The following is a 20,769-nucleotide window of genomic DNA, read 5'->3' as shown; positions in this document are numbered from 1 at the left end:
ATACACTGAACCTGCCAAGCCTTCACCTTGGACTTTTCAGCTCCAGAACCATGAGAAATAAATCATACCTTAGCTTCATTGTGCTACAGCATAGCTAATAGACTATGACATTGTGACTGCATCAACTAAAAGGGACTAGCTGGTGACTGAGTGCTGTCAGAACCTTGTGACTGCAGCTTTCACTGCTTCCTGTGAACTTCAGTTTCACTAACAGCAGAAAGGTGGGGCTTGCCCTTCAAGATTTGACTCAGTTTTTATTAGCCTTCTGTGATGTTCTCCTCTGTGTAAGTGCAGAAGATGCTAAAACAGTCCCTCCATCTTTTTCTTTTTATTATCTCTTTTGTGTTAAATTTTTTTTCATTTTACATACCAACCCCAGTTCACCCTCCTTCCCCTTCTCTGGACCCCACATCCCCCCAATCCCACCCCTCATCCAGTCCTCAAAGAGAGTACAGCCTCCCTTGGGTAGTCAACAAAGTCTGGCATACCAAGTTGAGGCAGGACGTAGCCCCTGCTCCCTGCATCAAGACTGAACAAGGTATTCCACCATAAGGAATGGGCTCCAAAAAGCCAGCTTATGCACCTGGGATAAGTCCTGGTCCCACTGCCAGGGGCCCTACAAACAGATCAAGCCACACAGCTGTCACACACATCCACAGCTGGGGAACCTACATGGAACTCTCCCTCTTCTTGACTTGTAAAGTTGAAGAACAATCATTCTACCATTTTGTGATTCTGGCTTAGAATTGACAACGATTTCTAATTTGCTTCCAAAACATTGTTTAAATCATATTTCCCCTTGGGTTTCCCTAGTGCCACTGAAATTTTTATAGCCTGCTGATTTTCCTCTTGACACAGCCTACTTTTGAGAGCATCTGGCCATTTTTTCAGATATGACATACATGCAAGCAGATATAACACACCATTTAAAAATAGTCAAGCTTTTCTTTTAATTCTTATCCATTTTTAAATTTGGTGACTAGCAACAGTTTTAGGGATGAAAAATGAAGGTATCCATGACATTAGAGCAAAAAGGTGCAAATTTAATGGCTTCTATGTCACTGCTATAGCTTATAAAACATGATCCAATAGTAATAATTCTTATAACTAAAAATTACTTGTTGCTGAAAGATTTACTCCATTGCTCTTTTGCTCCATGCTCCAAATTTCTCCATAAATTGTGATTTTATGATGGTATTTCACTGCTCTGCTCCCACCATGTATATACCCAAACTGGTGTAAGTTCAGCTTGTCCCATGATCATTCTAAACTCTGGTATGATGCCACAGACAAGTGAAGATCCAAAGTTAACATGTTAATGGAATGTTGTGACTTTCTTCATCTTAATATTATTTCATGCAGCTCATTCAGCCTACACTGCATTATCCCACAGCACATACAGCTTCATCTTTGGTCTCTAATTACTTAACAAGAGTTCATTCTACCACTGAAATGAATTAGCAGTCTTGTGAGAAGGAGTGTTTATATAAGAGCTAAAGCAACACCATCTTCCAATCGGCACACAAAAGCATTTCCAGATCTGATGCCTGGAGAGACTTGTCCCAGGAATTTCTCATGAAGGCAAAAAATAGCAATGAGTGATAAACAGTGTCCTGGCAGATGATACTTATCTTCCTCTATGTAATTAATATCCCTTTTTGTTACTGTTGTTGATCCTCAAAGACCAGCTCTGAAAAGATGGAGACTACCCATAACCCACAGCGGACAGAGAAATAACTCTTTTCTTTCGGAAATAAGGATACTAAGACCTGGAGTAGTTAAGACAATAGTTCAGGAATCTCAAAATAAAAGCAGGGGGGAATCTACAGAGCAGTTACTGAGGCAAGGAAGCCTAGCCAGAACTCAGTGTGAGACTCAACCCATTATCCATGCTCCATGAACAACTCACCAAGTCAAAAACAAAACTGGAATTCTTTCCAAGGTGCCAAATTTAGCTAAGTGTTTGCAGTATTCTTCTGCTTATAGTCATACCACAGCAACCATAAATATGAAAGTATGGTAGCCTTAACATTGCTCCAAATGTCCCTGGCATAACAGAATCTCCTACATGACACTGTCCTGGTAATCATCCTCAAATAGAAAAATGTAGAGTCGCTGTGCTGATTATTCCCTGTCTGTGATTGTATCTTACGTCCATCCTCTACTTTACATTGTTAAGCGACTGTGTAGATTTTTCAGAAAACATAATTTCAAATTTAACAATATTAGTGACAACAATAAATCAGGCTTGAATTTTTTCAAAGGTGACCAGAAACTAAAAATATAAACTATAATATGCTTTGTTTTCTTCTGCCAAAGTAGACTTAATTTCAATGTTTAAATCTAATATTAATTTGAAGTTAATATTTGATAGAATTTGATAATTTACCTTCAATTTTTTATTTCATAAACAATCTGAATATATCAAGCATATGTGATTAATTTCATGTTTCCTTTTGCTAATAAATAGAATGGGCTTTTATGAGTTTCTGGTCAGGAATTTTGTTTCAAAAATGCTGAATATAATAAAATATAAACATTTAGAAATTAGATGGAGGAGCTGTGGCCACCACTGCCACCACCAGAACCCAAGCCAGAGCCAGAGCACTGCCAGGTGAGGAACATGACTTGGAATTTTGTCTATTATAAATAATGTGGCAGCAGCTGCCAGTACCCACAGGGCCTCAGAGCCGCTCTGAGGAACCTAAAAGATCCACGGAGGCTTCAATGAACAACTAAAAGAAGGCAGGTATTATGGGAAGATGCTTTTAAAAAGTGATTTCATGGAATTGGGGGCGGGGGGGGGGAGATGGCATAATGGAGCAGCAATCACAGCAGAGAGAAGCCAAACTAGAGATGTGAAGTCGGAGGCAGGTATGGGCACGTGGTAGTGGTGGGAAAAGACCACGTCATCCTGAGTAATATTGGTCCTTGAGCCACCCGGAGTTGCAGGCTACCACTGGGCTTGCCTTGGCCTTTTGTCACACACCATGCCGGTGCTGCTGCTCCATCTGCAGACCTGACCCACAGCATAGAGCCTCTCTGCTGTAACTGCCGCCCCTAGCGTGGCTCTCCTTGCTGCGGGGAGGAGAGCTTGAGGCCACTGTCCAAGGACTACTGACACGGTGGCTATGCCCGGGGTGGCCAGCACCAAGGGCAGGGTGGAATACAATGTTCTGGGATTCGAGCAGATCCTGCCAGCAGACTCACTGCCCAGCCACAAGATCGCCCTGACTCTGAGCAGCAAGATACCAGAGATGAAGAATAGTTCATTTTCTGGATTAAGTTTACTCAAAAGACTTCCATGGTCCACACTGCCGCCAGAGTCCAAGTTGATATCTGTGATCCCTGATGCTGCTGGGGACCAGGTAGAAACCATGTGGAAGTTCATGATCTGTCCTGCCACCGCCTGCTGTTGGCAGCTTCTTTTGCAGCAGTATCAATGACTGCAGACTCATAACTGAAAATGAGAGACATTAAAGGCTTCTGTGACAACCCCCCCACCCAAAAAAAAAAGAAACAGTCCAGGCAGGAAGCTATTGAAGACAGTCCTCAAAAACTGTTATAAAGATGCTGATGTGTAGCTCATCACAGTTGATGGTTTCTGGCAGGAGGTAGGGGCGGGGATGAGGGGGTGGGTGGGGGTTGTACTCAATTTTCTTTAAGAGGCTCGCCACTGGGAGTTTGACCATGCTACAAAGAGTATGTGGGCAACACAAATTGGATTTGGTGGGTTTTTTTGGTTCTGGGTTTTTTTGGGGAGGGTAGATCTGGGGGGAATGGGAATCAAGTGTGATTGGGGTGCACTGTATGAAATTCCCAAATAATGAATTAATATATTATATTGAGGAAAATTATAAATTAAAGAAAATAATGGAATATGGACGTGGGGCAATTTACTTGATAACATTCCCTTTTAAAAAAGAGATTTATTTATTTATGTATCTTATGTATTTGAGTGCTCTGTCTGCATAGCATTCGGATCCCATTATAGTTGGTTGTGAGCCACCATTGGTTGCTGCATGTGGTTGAAGGGAATTGAACTCAGGACCTCTGGAAGAACAGCCAGTGATCATAACTGCTGAGCCATCTCTCCAGCCCACTTGATAATATTTCAGTGGCATGGCCTCCTTAGTATTGAGGACTGTGCAGCTGTTGACCTCAGTTGCTTACAAGATAGCAAAAAGACTGTTTAGATAATCATAGTTAATCCCTGGGAACAGTGTTCTTTGTGAAGACTCGCTAGAAACCCAGGTTAACACCAGTGTCTAATGATCTCTGTGAAATACTCCTGCTCCTCCAGCCTTCAGCCCAAGTTTGAATTAAAGGTCTATTCATGTCTTTTGTGTGGCTTCTGGGTGACTTTGTGGCTGTGTCCAAAGTACAGCATAAGTTAAATTCAATAATATCTTGGCCCTGGAGGCTGTTTCTCCTTTCTGATACTTTCAAATCTTGAAATCACTTAAAAGATTTAAAAGATGAAATTGTCCAATATTAGCTCCCAGAAGGCAGCTGAATTATTGTAGACAGCAGTATTGCTTGCTGCTAGATAAGGGGAATTGGGGTACGTTGGACCCATGAGTAGTCATCATGTGAGACCCTAGTTTTTGGTCTGTTGACTTCCTGTCTAAGTGGAGAAAGACATTCTTTCACTGTCACAAAACATGACAACTGAGAGGCATGCTCTGATGTTACATATGCAAACCATGGCCCGAAATGTTCAACCCCTACCCCTGACTCAGAAAAGGGATGGAAATTTTCTCCTTCCAGTTCACCCCCCTATCCATCTTGGAGACATGGTCACAAGTAAATGAAAGAACCTTAGTCTGTTGAATATCACACTTCTGTTACTACCAAAAGTTCTAGAATCTAGACAATAGGTTTCCTGATGCATTGACCTGAGAAGCTCAGAGCCATTTTTCCACCTAGGAAAATTAGTTATTACTACCCCCGAATGGTTAAAGTGACTGACAAATTGACTGGTCCAAAGTCATTTTCCAAATTCTGTCAGAGAGCTGCTTAGAACCCATGGATGATCTAGGATACCTGAATCATCCACCCATGTCCTCTAGACCAGTGTTCATAACCAGTGACTGTTTTATCTGCACAGGACATTTGACAACGTTTGAAGGTATTAACATCTTGCATACCACAGCAAAAAAGCAATGGAGCCCCAACTCTCAATACTGCTGAAATTGAGTATCTTTGCTCACAGTGATCTTCTCTTTCTTGTACAATTGAGAGAAGTGGAGTCTGTAAGGCAAATGAAGGGACTGGGCCCCAGTTGTTCTGCCTTTTTTCAAAACAATATGGTTCTTTTTCTTTTCACTCTTCCTAGGGAAGGGGGATTTAATTGGAGCAAATCTATCAATTAAAGACCAAGTGATCAAGACCAATGCTGACGTGAAGGCTCTGACTTACTGTGATCTTCAGTGTATCATCCTTAAAGGTCTCTTTGAGGTCCTGGGCCTTTACCCTGAGTACGCACACAAATTCGTAGAAGACATCCAGCACGACCTCACATACAACCTTCGAGAAGGTCATGAGAGCGATGTAAGTCCCCTTTCTAATTAGCACGTGACACTGGGGATCAGATATAACAGAGACAAATGTCATAGCCTCTTTGTAAAGGGCTCTACAGGTAAGGTATTCAGCCCCTGGCTAATTGATGGATTCACTAGAACCTGCAATCCTTGCTAACATGCAAGGAAAGGACTATTTGTAGGCAGTTTCTTGCTTGCTCATCTTCATGTGCTCATGTCTAATTGCAGTTTCAGTGATACACAGTACTTATCTGGAAATAAGTAACGCCTCCAGCATTTGAAGATTTCAGGAGAAAGTATGTGGGTCAGAGTTTGCTGCGTGTTCAGCCCTTCAACTGCTAGACAGGAAATTGCAAGAAACTAATCTTTTTGTTAAAATGGTACCCCAAACAATCTATTTCAGAGTGTCCAAATTTTCCTAAATGGATTCAAGCCAAAGACTGTCACACTTAAAGCATAATGAACATTTTGTGCAATTATATATTTGCTTCATGTTTCAGTTTATACAAACAGCTTTCCTGTCAAAATATGTACTATACTGTGCCTTGTGTTTAAGCTGATTGTGAGCATGACTTCATTAGATGTGTCAGTGATAATGACTTAACAGGCATGATTGTTGAAAGGCAAGCCAGAACATGCAGCTCATGTGTAACAATCAGTGTCTTATCTCAGATAGTTGCAGCACTCAGAGCTTTAAGAAACTGTGGTTATGACTAATCCACAATATGCAGATATTTTGGGTAATCATTAGCTTTCTCTCTTTTGAAAAACAGATAGAAAATGGGTATTGTATATTCTTTCATCTAGGTTTGGGGTATAAGTGATGTTAGATAAATACATGCTATCCCATCCTCTCCACTGGTAATAGAAAATGAGGGTCAATATTTATTGGCTACCTATTACTCTAAGCAATCTTCCTATATAAAGCATTTTATTAATTAAAATACCCTTTAAGATAAGTGTCAATTCATTTCTGTAGCAGAACAGACAGATTCAGAGTGGCTGTGGTCATGCAGACTTGCAGGTGGCTAGGTCAGTATGTGAGAACAAAACCCAGGTTTAAAGTCTACTCTTGAGTAACAAAGGTCCTGCCTTTTCCTTAAATAACTCCCATGCATCTCATGCAATAGACTGAATCTTAAAATTCAAGGTGCAGTTTGTGTTCTCCATGACAGTATAAAAATCACAGTTTTAAGAAATATACAATGTTTTGAAATGTGCATACATTATCATTGTTAATGATAGTCATCATGATGAAATAGAGATGAAATTTTGTGTCTTTGGACCAATATCTCCTATCTGCCTCAAGTAACTGCCATCCTATTCTCAGCTTCTATGATTCCAGCTTTCTCCAGATTCCACATAAAGGTGAAATCATACAGGATCACATGAGGCTTATTTCACTAAGCATAGCCCCCTCCCAAGTTCACCAATGTTGTAAATGATAGAACTTCCTTCTCCATCGAGAGTGAATAAATACTGTGTTTTCTTTATTCATCTGTTCATTGATAGACATTCAAGTTGACCCATATCTTGAATATTGGGAAGAATGTGGCAATGAGCATGAACACACACGTATCTCTGACACATACTGGTCTCAGCATATTTGCATACATAGCCAGTAGTAGAATTGTTGGATAAGTGGTAGCTATACTTCAATGTCTGCTGTGTGTTCCCACCCACAGTATGTGAGGAGTCCCTCTTCCCATCTCCACCAATAGTCATGTCTCAGCTCTGTGACAGCAGTCATTCCAGCTGCTGTGAGAGGATAGCTCATTGCAGTTTTATTTTGCATTTCCTTTTTTTTTTTTTTTTTTGAGACAGGGTCTACCATGTAGCCCTGACTGTCCTGGAATTTAGCATGTGTAGACCAGGCTAGTTTATTTTGCATTTCCATGATTAGGAATGATGCCCAACTCTTTTTGAATATCTTCTTTGAAAGAATGTCTATACTGCTCTTTTGTCCATTTTTAATCAGTCTATTTGTCTTCTTGCCATTGGTTTCTTTGAGTTCCCCACATATTTTGAATATCAACCTCTATCAGATGTATAGTTAGCTGGCATTCTGCAGTTTTTCCTACTCCATTGGTTGTTTCCCTTGCTGTGAACTTTTAAATTTGACATAATTTAATTAGTACTTCCTTACTGGTGTGTTAGAGTCACATTCAAAAGAAAAGTCATTAGCCAGATCAATGTCAAGAAGGTCTTACATTTAAGTCTCTTATTTGAGTTGATTTTTAAATATAATGTGACATTAAGATCTAATTTCATCCAATGTATTATTGATTCTCCTTTTCCTCTCCTCCCTTCTCTCCTCTCCTTCTTTCCTCACTATCATTCACTCCTTTTTAAAGCAGTGTCACCTATGAAAGCTTCTCCACATCATTTTCCTCTCTGTGGGATAAGGCTTCTTCTTCTGATGGAACATTAGCAGGTCACCTCTGTCATGTTCACAATCATCTTGGACTTGTGAGACTCTTCAGTTTGCCCTTAGTCTTGAAGTGTTTCCCTCCCTCTTGAAATGATTTCTCTGAACTCTGCTAATACCTCAATGTGTTTTAAGTCTTTTGCTCTTGGTCCAACTTGGCTTCAAATTCCAGGTCCTCAGGCCAATGTGACTGTGAAATTCATGTTCTGCAACCCAGCCTCCTCACAGACATCCTTGCATTTAAGGTTCTTGGTGTGCTGGGCCCTGCATATGCCAGTTAGGTGTTGGCTAATACTCAGACCCTGCAATGATGAAGCTACCCCCACCCTGGGGAATATACACCCCAAATTCTACACAGGATGGCTCCTCTGATCTTTATCCTAACTCTTTGCCCTGCAAAACTTCCCCTTTCTAGTTGGCTGTTTTGTCTATCAAAGCAACAGTGGACAGTCCCCTTTGCCCACCCTGAAAAGCACCTCAACATGGTGCTCAGGGTGGTGTCTTTCCCTTTTCCCAGAGATCACAGTCACTGAAATCTTTACTCCATCAGTGCATTATGTCCAGCTTTATAGTGCCTTTTGACCACAGTGTTTTTCAGTGAAGGCTATATCATTGTGGCTGGAACCCTAAAGCATTGCTTCTTTGTAAGGAGTGTCCCTAGTACAGAACGGGAGCCTGAGGAGACACACCAGGAAAGAAGGATGAATGCAACGGTGGGAACCATACTGCTGCTCTGGGCCTAGGCAGGTAGCTGTCCCTCCCTGAGCTAATGTCACCAAGTACTTAGGACAGGACAGACTGCTACTTGGTGACAGGGACCCAGTGACTGAGGTGAAAATACAACAAAGAGATAGCCTTTATAAAGCATAGCCAATAGTGTTTTGAGAGGGCTTAAAAGAAATATAACATATATATCTCCAAAATCTTGGGATACAGTTCCATGGCTGGATAAGTTTGGACCTGTCTTCTGTGTAATCCATAACCCCGTGGAAAGCCTTCCTACTGCTCCAGTGTTTATTGACTTTCAGGAAAAGCTACATCCTGACACCAGTCTGTGCATAAAGAGTCCTGCTGCTCCATCTACTATGTGGCTCTGTTGTCAACAAGTTTGGACTCAAATACTATTCCTTAATTCTCCCACACACACAGAACTAACCAATCACAAGGGTTTCTGGTAGAGCAATGGCACTGTAACAGACATGGAAACAGAATAAATGTAACTACCTAAAGTCACTTATTCTGAAAAATTGAGTGGCTACTTGTACAAAGTAACTCATAAACTATCAGATGTCCACAGGGTCTCATCACATAGTGGATGAAACTGTCTAACTATAAACAATAAAAACAAAATAATGAAAACAAGACTGACATCAGCCCATTTGGAAATAAAGCAGAAGCAGGAAGGAGCTGTCTACAGTTGGTGGAGCTATGGCACACTGGGACGCGGCTCCTGCAGCTCCATTGAACTGCAGAGCTTTAGAAGGACCTCTTACCTCATTCTCACAGGAAAGTTAAAGTATATAAAATGTTTGTTAACTTTGTTGAAAAACTACCTATTGCTATTTTGACCTTATGCTGATTATGTATCTTATATTATTGGCATATTTTCCGTACTGGCCCCGTTTGTAGCTCCTGGTGGCCCACAGTGATTGGTTAATTCAGCCATTTCTGTCTACGCAGATTACTTGCTTCACCATTTGTTATGGTAAGCTTTATAAATTGATTTTAACACAAATTCATCTGTTTTTGAGAAATCTAGTTTTCCTTCACATAAAGAGATTGGAACTTGAGATAAACAAACAAAATGATTGGAGAGCATCCAAAATAACTGTTTTCAAAAATGAAGAAGGCTAAAACTCAGATGTTCACGTAACCACACATAAATATTATATTGCTGTGCATGGTGGGTGCTGATTGGCTATTGATGGCATGGTGGCTGTGCAGCAATAAATGCCAACAATGGGGTAAATTCTTCAATCCTATCATACCGGGAAGTTTCTAATGATGACTAGAACCTATTAACATTATAAATGTGTTTGTCATCTCATCTCTTCTTTAATTTCCACTCACAATATATTATCTGAGGAGCATAAAATGCTAAACTACCTCTTTCTGTCTCCCTGCTTCTTTAGTTAAAATGGGAAGAGGTCCTGAGATTTAGTGTCTTCCAGTCTTCACTGTGATGTCCTTTGAGCTGCTATTTACAGGAAACACAAGCAGTAACCCCAACAATCTGAGAGAGACTCTGGATTGAAAGCAAGGGTGTGTGTGAGAAACACTCACCCTCAGCATCTTCTAATGGCACTTGGGTGGTTCCTGCTGCCAACTCACAGTGGCTACAAATCTGACAACTCATCACAATGCCTAAGTCCTCCCACTGTTCTGAACATAAGCACCATCGTTTTGTGATGCACTTGCAAAACTGAATACACCAGAGTTCTGTTTTGCTTTTGCCCAGAATAATTGCACACTCCTGCAATCCCAGCTACTCTTGAGACTGAGGCAGGAGGATTGGAAGTTTAAGGCCAACCTGAGCAAATATGAAGGAGCCTGAATCAAAAATAAAAGACTTTGGGGATGATGGTGGGGGGATATAGCTTAGTAGTAAACTATTCACCTAGCGTTGTAAAGCACAAGTTTCATTTCCCAGTACTGAACACACACACACACACACACACACACACACACACACACACACACACACACGTTTCAGCATAGTCTCATGTATTAAGTGGAGAGTCATGATGCTACATGCAATACTATTTTTAAAATGACAAAAAGTAAGCAAATGTAAGCAATATATGTAATATATATGTTTTGTGAAACATATATATTAAATGTAACTATTTCTTTTACAAAATAAGAGTATTACAGGGCTCTTGGCTCCATGCTTTTGTCTCTTTGGGACTCTGCTTTATATATCAAACTGCTGAGGACAGGCCTTTAGGACTTAGTATGTTCAAAGCACACTATCTTCCTCTACAAACTTGGCCTGTTCTTTCTTCTCCCTTTCCTCATCAAACCCAGTGCCACACCCAAACTCATTTCATGGTCTTGCTTGTTTTTGTCTGTGTGAACTCTCCCTTAGTGTCTGATATTTGTTTCAGGGCTTTCATCCAGGTATGCATGTGTGAAGGTCAGAGGTCAATGCCAGGTGTCTCCCTCCCTCAGTCTCCATCTTGTTTGTTTGTTTGTTTGTTTGAGACAGAGTCACTTAGTGAACTCAGAGCTTACTCTTTTGGCCAATGCCCCACCATGAGGGGGTTAGGGACACACATGATGTTCAAATGGCAGCACATGCCATGTTGCAAGGCTCCCTCCACTGGAGTCAGCATTGCTTCCAAGATTGACCCATGCTCTTACAAATAGCCGTTTCTCCCTCACTACCACAGCTACCTAAAACATCCATTGTGTGAATATGCAAACATTTAGTACCATATAATACATAGATGATATTACTTTAATAAGTTGAGCTTGTAAATATTTTCTTCTAAGGCTAATTTAATCTATATCTTATTTTTAAAAAATGATTCTACAACATGAGGCCATAAAGATATTTGATTTTATTTCCTTCTGTTATTTTAATGTTTGTTTGCCCTTTTACCTTCCTTTAAGCTATCCAGAATTGTTTTGTTAATGGTATGAGGTAAAACTCTTACTTATTTTTTCTGTATACTTAATGAATTTTCTCAGCATCATAATTGAATGAGGCCTTACTTTCCATACTTACCTCTATGCCATGTCTATTACATGCTAGTTCATATAAGTGCACTGATTTCTAAGATTGCTCCAAATATCACTCTATAGTGTCCGTCATCTGTGTTTGCACAATAGCAACCAGTGTTTATTATTTCACACTTGTAATAATGTTCAGCTTCTAGGGAAGCAGGAATCCATCTCTGACTTTTCTTCATGCTTATAAGTATGAATTTCCTTTTTTTTCTCTCATTTCTTCAAAGTTGCTAATCTGCATTTCTCCGTTATGTTGAGAAATTTTTACCAGTCTAATTGCTGCTCTTTTAAGTAACTTGCCATCACTTCCTCCATGGCTATTTTAGTGTCTTTTTGTCTTTAGCGTTCTTCTGTTCACTATCATATGTCTAGGTCCTCTCTCCCTCTCCTCCCTACCTCAGTCTCTCTCTCTCTCTCTCTCTCTCTCTCTCTCTCTCTCTCTCTCTCTCTCTCTCTCTCTCTCTCTCTCTCTCTCCTCCCCTTCCTTTTCTTCCTCTTTCCCTCTTAACTATCATTTATAAATCTACCTATCAATCATCAATCCTTAGTCCATACACTTTATTATTCTGTCAGTTCTCTCTCTACACAGCTTATACTCTGCTCTCATTTTAAGCTCCTTTCTTGCCCAGTTTCTCTATACATTTATCTGTTGTCCCCTCTAGGTTCTATCTAAATTCCTTCATCTTACTTCTTCCCCTTCTAGGTTCTCATCCATCTAGTTCTTTCCCATATCAGCTCCTCTCCCATCTCCTTCTCTCTGGTCTTGTTCTTCCTCATCTTGTTCTTCCCCATCTGGCTTTCCTCATCTTCCATCTCGTTCCTCTAGTACTCTCTTCTAGCCCTTCAATCTAGTTCTTCCCCATCTCAGTTTGTTCCTCTCAAGTTCTTACCCATCTAGTTCTTTCATTCTCTTTTCTCCTCTCTGTCCTCCAGTGCCCTGGAAGTCCTGGTATATATACAATCACAAGTAGTATTCCCTTCGCAGTGTAAAACCAGGCTTCCAGGGTCAAACGGAGGGGTGATAAGAACCACATAGAGAGGCAATATCTGTTAATTATCATTTGCAACCCCAAAAGGAAGTGACCAATGGGGAAATGAATTAACTAAAGGCTAAATTTGGGTAATATCTAAGAAGAGGCATCTTATATGTTTAACTATAGTCTTAAACATGATTAGTAGAAAATGTTAAGAATCTTTAAGTTGCTAGGTCAATGGGGGAAAATAAAACTGTCTTCTTTTTTCCTGTGGCTCATATCTGTCCAAGCTATCTGCCATTTTTTCTGCAGGGTGGGGGAAAGTGTACTCAGTCGCTAGGCAACCTGTGTATAGATAGATGCCTCTGGTGATAGTTAAAGGGAGATCTGGAACTAGAGGCAAGGTTTGGGAAAGAAGTAAGTAAAGCTTAATTGGCACATCTGCCAGGCCTTCTCAAACAGGTAGTCTGGATGATTAAGTCTGTTCTTAGAGAGTACAGAGGTATCTCTGATAAGGTTCTTTCCTCCATCTGGGGATGGACCTGGATGGATACTGCCAATGATGATAATTACAGGGAGGCTTGAACTGGGGTTCTGGCTGAGTATAGCTGTCAGCACAGAAAATTAAGTGGTTAGGTAAGGAGTTAAAGGTCTATAAAGTTAGTAAGGCTGTAAGAAAGGAGGGTCCGAGCTAAATTGTGTAAAGCTATTACTTAACATCCACCTGACCTAGGTGGTGTCTCCTTGTGGAATTTGTCTTAAATCAGGAGATTTGTGTGTGGACTGTTATTACTGCTAGTTCTTGAAAGTGGCCAAGGGAGATATCTGATTCCAGAGAAAGCCTTTCCTGAGGCTGTTCTCCAAATACCTTAAATGTGTATGTCCAGAGAGTGATCAGTCCACACTGTTAGCCCTTCTTAGGGAAAAATCAACTGGGAAAACTATGAAGGCACACATGATTTTCATATCAGAAGACAGCTGATATATAACAAGCCAAGTAACACCAAAAGCTCCTTGGAATTTGGCTTCCTCTGGAGGAAATCCTTGATCCCTCCAGGGATCTTTGCCAGGGACTTTGCCATAACCAGCTGAGTTCGTATGATATATTCCTGTGGCCCGCAGCATTTTATATCAACTTGACACAAGCTAGAGTCATTTTGGAATAGAGAATCTCAACTGAGACAATGCCCCCACCAGATGACCCTGTGGACAAGCCTGTAGTGCATTCTCTTCATTGATTATTGATGTGGGAAAGCCAAACTCACTGTAACCTGTGTCACCTCTGGGATGGTCATCCTAGATGCTGAAAGAAAATGAACTAAGCAAGCCATGGGAAACAAGCCAGTAAGCAGCACTCCTCAGTGGCCTATGCATCAGTTCCTGGCCTGTTTGAGTTCCTGCTCTGACTTTCTTTAGTAATTGACTGTGATGTAGATTTGTAAGCTAAAACAAATCCTTTATTCCTCAAGTTGCTTTGGGTCATTGTGTTTTAATACAACAATAAAAACCCTAAGCTACATACATCTTTATTGTACTGACCAACTTATCCAGTTTTACTTCAGTGGTCTATCATATGTCACAAACTACTTGTGTGTAGCAGGCTTTCTCTTGAGCCTCCAACCAGCTCCCAAATCATGACACGAGACTTATTATTAGTTATGAATGCTTGGATTTATCTTATGCTTGTTCCAGTAGCTCTTATAACTTATTTTAAGCTGTATTTCTCTTCATCTATGTTTTGCCTTGGGGCTTTTTACCTTTCTTTCATTCTGTATGTCCTACTTGTGTCTAGTTGGCTGGTGGCTATCTGGCATCTCCCTCTCTTTTTCCTTCCTTTTCTCTTCCTCTTCTCCTCTTCTCTCCTCATATTATTCTCTCTGCTCGCCAGCTCTGCCTATTCCCTCCTGCCGAGTTATTGTCCATTCAGCTTTTTATTAGAGCAGTCAGGTGCCTTAGGCAGGCAAAGCAACACATTTTTACTTAACTAAAAAATGTAGCATAAACAAAAGCAGCACACCTTTACATAATTAAACAAATTCAGCATAAACAAATGTCACACATTTTTATACATTTTATACATCTTTATATATTTAACAATTATTCTATTCCACAACACGTATCTGAAAAAAATCTGTGAACCTATGAAATACATGAATATGATATACCATAATATTATACTACACTTTCAGGGTCTCACTAGGCCCCCCCCAAACACATATGGATCACAGGCAATCCCACAGGTAGAGACAATTACAGAAAACCACGACCGATCAAATTGCAGTTTCAGAATTGAGTCCTAACTTACACATTAAAAATACAACTCCTGATCAGAGATAGTGGAAGAAGAGAGGATGGAAAAATTGTAAGATCTAGACACTCAGACAGTTTGCTGTGAGATTGTGTCTCCTAGTAATGTCAGAAACTACACCCATAAAAGTCTCACCAGCATCACCCCAAAGCATGAGCTGAACAAAAACAACAGGTGGACAGGTGCAACCTAAGGAGGCCTCAACCCTGCACAAAAAACTAGCAAATCCAGACTTCTTACCATAACTGTCAAGGTCCTATGCCTTCCTTCCCTGCCTGCCTTCCCAGGCCACCTGGTGCATGTGGTGTTGGCAGGAATCCAGCCTGTCTTGCCTCACTCAATCCTGCATTTCAGGGCTCCTGGTTTATGCACCTCCTCACCTGTTCCCCCACATGAAGTGCTGCTACTCTTGCCTTACATAACCACATGCTGGCATTGGTCCCTCCCACATTCCTGTCACATTGTCTTAAGGTTTGCCAAGCATTTAACAGGTTGCAAAATTGTTTGGATTGTATGTGTTCTTATTCATGATCAGTGTGTCCTAATAGAATGCTTACTCTATGAAGTTTCTTATATCCTACACTCTATCCCATGTGGCCAAACGTACTGCTGACACAAGATGCCCTGCTGAGATTAGGGTCTGATTGGCTATAGAGCCAGGGCAGTGTCTAAAGTGCAATACTATGGGAAGTTAGGCTTGCACCCCTCAGAAGCCACAAGCCAGAGAGAATGTCAGTACGTTCAAAAGAAATACAATGAAATAAAAACCAGTTTCACTGAAAAACAACAGGTTTTCACTTATGTGAAGTTTATAACACAGGGTTTTCAAGAGCCCTGTGGTGACTTTAACTGAACAATGGAAACAAGAGCTTGCAGTATGAATGATATAGGTCCTCCAAGTGGAGGATGAAAGAATATCTGTCTTTGAATTCTAGCAAACATACCATGTTCTATAGAAATGGGTCAACCCATAAAACACTGCTGCCCCAGAGACCAAAGAAGTAGAACTGTTATCCACCAATCACTCTTTGTGTTGCCTGGGCCACAACACAGTCATTTGAGGGTACCATCAAATCTCTTCCTACCAGGCTAAGGAAACAGGGAAGAAGGGACAGAAAATTGGAAAAAAAAAAAAAAGCCAGAGATTGAGGAGTACAGCTGCAAAAGAGTGTCAGGCACAGCAAGCAGTTGCTGCATGAACTCTCAGAGCTCTGGTTGCTGGTCCAAGATTTGCACAAGCTAATCTAGTTGATATTCTAGCATGGGTATTTGAGGAGGGTGTGGATTATAAGGCCCCACTCCTTGTTTGAGAAGCTATAGGCAATTAATGGCTGGTTGGAGAAAGTTTTCTTAAGAGGTGGTGCTTCTAGTAGATTTCTCACACTATAGTGGACTCATGCGTACAAATACTGCATGAAATCTTAGTTGGACTCAGAAGGTGTGTGTGTGTGTGTGTGTGTGTGTGTGTGTGTGTGTGTGTGTTTGTGTGTATATGTGATGTGTGTATGGTTTGTATGTGTGTGGTGTGCATGCATGTGTGTGTGTGTCTGTGTCTCTGTGTGTGTCTGTCTGCATGTGTGTGTGCCTGTGTGTGTGTCGTCTGTATGTGTGTCTATGTGTATGTGTGTGTATATGTGTGTGTGTGTGTGTTTGTGTGTGTATGTGATGTGTGTATGGTTTGTATGTGTGTGGTGTGCATGCATGTGTGTGTCTGTGTCTCTGTGTGTGTCTGTGTGTATGTGTGTGTGTGTGTGTGTGTGTGTGTGTGTATTCTTTAAAAAAGACCGTGAAGGTGAGAGGAATGATTTGGGGGAAGGACCCAGAATGGGTTGGAGTGAGGGGTGGATTGGATCAAAATAATGCATTCACATATGAAGAAAAAGATAAAACAATTCATTAGAAAAACATTTTGAAAGGAGAAATGAATTTAAACTGACAAACCCAAGCTTCTAGAAAAGGTGACTTACCTGTGGTTAAAAAATAATTCACCAGTGTATAATCCATCCATATGTTGCCCTCAATGATGAGCTGTGGGGAACAGATCTGCAGTGCAGGTGATGAAATCTGTCCAGTCTTCCTCCTCACATCCCTCCTTGGTGTTAGCTTGAGGTATCAAAGTGGGAATGCATATTTCTATCCAGGTCTGAACCCTAGGTCTCTAACACACAAAAGTCAAGCTTTATCTCCATTTTTCCTTTTTCTTTTTTCATTATTTTATTTATTTATTTAGTATGTGTGTGCAGTTGTATATGTATTCAAGTGTGATGGTATCTATGCATGTGTGCAGGTACATGTGATTATATGTGCACATGTATATGTGCATGGAAACCAGAGATCAACTTTAAGTTCTTTTCTTCAGAAACTGTCCATCTTGATTTTGGGAAAGTCTCTTGTTGCAATTTAGGGCTTGCTGACCTGACTAGATTGGTTGGCTGGAAAACCTCAGGGATGCCCTGGCTCCTCCTTCCCAGCACAAGTTCACAGCAACACACTCAGATGTTTATATGGAGGCTGGGAATTGAATTCAGGTCCCCATGTATTTTGCTGACTGAACTATCTCCCCAGGCCCTAGTTTTGTGTTTTTATGGCAGACTTGTCACTGGAGAAAGCATTGAGTTTTGTGTGCTGTTGAACTGCATCTGGTCTAGGCAATTTCTTCTGTGACTAAGCTTTCCTAAATCTATGGTATTCAGTTCCATGCTTCCTAGAATGGAGACTGACTAGATACTTTAGGTGAAAGCTTTGATTTGCAGTCATCTTATACTGTTGGTGTGACTATATTATGATGTAATTCATTTCAAGACTATATGGGGAGAGGGAAGGCACTTGGTTTAAATTTATCCCTGTTTCAATGTGAAACAAAATCAGGCTGCTTGGAAGCAATTTTCTTTTAAGATTATTTACAAAATAGTAATAATTTTACAAATCACATCTGACAGTCTAGATTCTTAGTTCTCCAAGAGTAGCCTGTGTATAGGTACACATCTGCTAGCACAGATTTGGGTAGTAAGAGAACATAATTAATACTGTCCCATTCTGAGAGAAGTATTCTCGGAAAATTGACATTGAAGGACTCACATGTCACTTTATCATGTCAACTTTTCCTGCCATTTGTGGCCCAGCAAGATGTCTTGGTTTTTCAGTTGTCTCTCTTGAAATTTCCTCCTTTAGGAAACAAAAATAAAAAGTCTTTAAATTTTCCTGTAGTCAGCCTTTCACCTATAAACCTTAAGAGCATCAAGCAGGGAGAGTCAGTGGGTAACAATCTGGACATGGTCCTTGTATCCAAATTATGTTTGGAAACTTCTCATATTGGAGTTTTTAGGTGGTTTCAGAAGGAATTGAAGCAAACATGGTACCTTGAAGGCAAAGATGTCTCATTTAGCATCTCCAGAGCCCAGGGTTGTGTTGATGCTCACGACGTTGAATGAACAGGTGAGCTTCTCAGAGTGGACACTGCCTACCACTCTACCAGCAAAGTGGCCCAGTGCTTCTTTCTATTCTTTTTAACAGTGTGTGTGTGTGCGCGCGTGCGTGCGTGTGCGTGTGTGTGCATGCGTGTGCGTGTGTGTGTGTGTGTGTGTGTACATGCATGTGCTTGTGCATGTGCATGTGTGTAGGTTAGAGGAAAACTTTCATGAGTTTGCTCTCTCCTTTTACCATTGTTTCCAGGAATTGAACTTGGGTCATTGGATTTGTTTGGCAAGCACTCTTACCTGCTGAACCATCTCAAGGGTACCACCTAGCCCAGTTTTTCTTAATGATAACTCAGGCTCTCTGCTTTATCCTCTGCGATATGATTGGCCTCAGCCACTTCTACAATTAAAGAGAACTTATGTTAGAATTAGAGCTAGTATAAGGACATTGACAAAATCATTCTAAGACTCTTAATGAATGTTGGGGTGATTCACAGTGAGGATACTGACTGAAAACAACCCAAATGGAGTAGTAAGAAAGGGGAGTCACTATTTACAATGACATATAGACACAGACACACATACAGTATACACACACACACACATGCACGTGCGCGCACACACACGCGCACACACACATACACACACACACACACCACATACATCCTAGATCTTAGAAACTTAATCTTCAGCATCTCAAACCTCTGGTGGAATTTTCTTTCAATTTTTTACTTTAACTTTTCTCTGTATCATATCCCTATTCTTCTATTCCTACACTCACCATTTTTCTTTACTCATCTAAACAGAAGAAATGGGTTGTTGATTAATTCTGGAATTCTAGACTAATTCTGGAATAGAAACACTAGGTGGTAAAGCTTGAGTCAAATGGCCACCTTCATCAATCATTGTGTGTGGGAGGGGGGCATGAAATAGGGAAAGGACACACTATAAAGCTTCGTGGCTTCAATGGAAACCCTGTGGCATGAAGACTTGAGATAAGTGAGGTGATGCAGAGAAAGGCTGGTGGGCAGAGTTGTTGCTGGATAAAAGAGGCAGAGCAGGTAATGGCGAGGATGGGTCTCTTCTGTGTATTTGCATCACTGGAGGTTCCCATGAAAATGTATCTCAGCGGCATTGCCACAGCACCTAAATACCACTTAGACGTACATACGTACAAAGTTTTAAGCCATCCTGTAGTGACTCATTCTGTTAGTAAGCTCTCTGCTTCTGTTACAAAACATGTGAGAAAATCAACTTAAGTAAGAAAGGTTACTTTTAGCTGAAGGCATCGGAGATTTCAGTCCACAGTTGTCTAACTTGGGCTCTTGCTGTTTCTGGGCTGTGGTGAACAGAGTAAACAGTGGAAAGCTGTGGTAGTACAAATTGTGGTGGCAAAGGAGAGGAGAGAGGACGGGTCTACTCTCCAAGGGCAAACCCTCATGAACTGCCTTCTTCAACGGGGCCTGCCACCTTCCAACAGCCCACTGATTTATAAACAGTTGGGTTAACCCATCTGTCAGGTCTTAGCCCTCATAGTCTTCATTCAGTTACTGAAAACCTCACCTGTGCACAAGAATCCAAGCCCTCAACACCTGAGCATATGAGGGACATTGACGATCTGCTGGATTTTTCTCCTGTGCATTCCCTTGCTGTCAACAAAGACAGCACCTACCCTACAAAAATAATCAATCATGTTTGGTGCCATCTGAGTAATCCAAGCTGTGCTTGCAGAGTGAGACCCAAGAAGTTAAATTTGAGCTCCTTCAGAGGTTGGGGAAGTAAGTTGGGCTGGGAAAGGTAGAGGAAGAAAGGTCACCTGCCATTCCATAAACAATACCCAAAAAACATCTTTCCTTCCCTGTTTTTTTTCCATCCTGTAGGGAACAGCAGATGTTTAGCCTGAAATAAAGAGTGTCAGATTTGCATATGAACACACATACTCACCAACAGGCTTGGCTCTGTGTATTTAGACCTTCAGAATGAAAAACTGTCTAGTTTATCTGCCAGGAATTCTCAGACTCACCCCACTGAGATGCAGAATGTGGGAGGGAGGCTCCCCTACCACAAATATGCTCTGGGTGGTGGTTTAGGGTTTAGAAGTGCACAAATGCCCTCTCTGGAGTTGCCCCATTGCTAGTACAGCACAGCCCTACCTTCACCTCGACCTATAGTAGTAGCTCCATGAGCCCAGCTCTGTGCCAAGCACTTTGCAAACCTTAAGTTATTTTAGCCCTTCAAAAACTTATATAAATAAGTTACATGTCACATTAGTTATTTCTATCATCACTGACATAAAATACATGACAGATACAGCTTAAGGGAAGAGTATATTCTGGCTCCCAGGTTCTGGGGACTTCAGTCCATGCTG

The 20,769-nt window shown here is 41.0% G+C and overlaps 1 protein-coding gene across 1 annotated transcript in view; it reads left to right on the top strand.

The window, feature by feature from the left end:
- The window catches only part of Kcnh8 (potassium voltage-gated channel subfamily H member 8), a 373,567-nt gene that overhangs the window by 309,513 nt on the left and 43,285 nt on the right, over positions 1 to 20,769 (top strand). The window contains exon 11 of the mRNA XM_028890182.2: positions 5,339 to 5,553. Coding sequence (XP_028746015.1) covers positions 5,339 to 5,553 — 215 coding nt within the window. The remainder of the gene's footprint in view (positions 1 to 5,338; positions 5,554 to 20,769) is intronic.

This window comes from Peromyscus leucopus, chromosome 16_21 (assembly GCF_004664715.2).
Source record: "Peromyscus leucopus breed LL Stock chromosome 16_21, UCI_PerLeu_2.1, whole genome shotgun sequence".
NCBI lineage: Eukaryota > Metazoa > Chordata > Mammalia > Rodentia > Cricetidae > Peromyscus > Peromyscus leucopus.
This window is presented reverse-complemented; position numbering and strand designations above follow the sequence as displayed.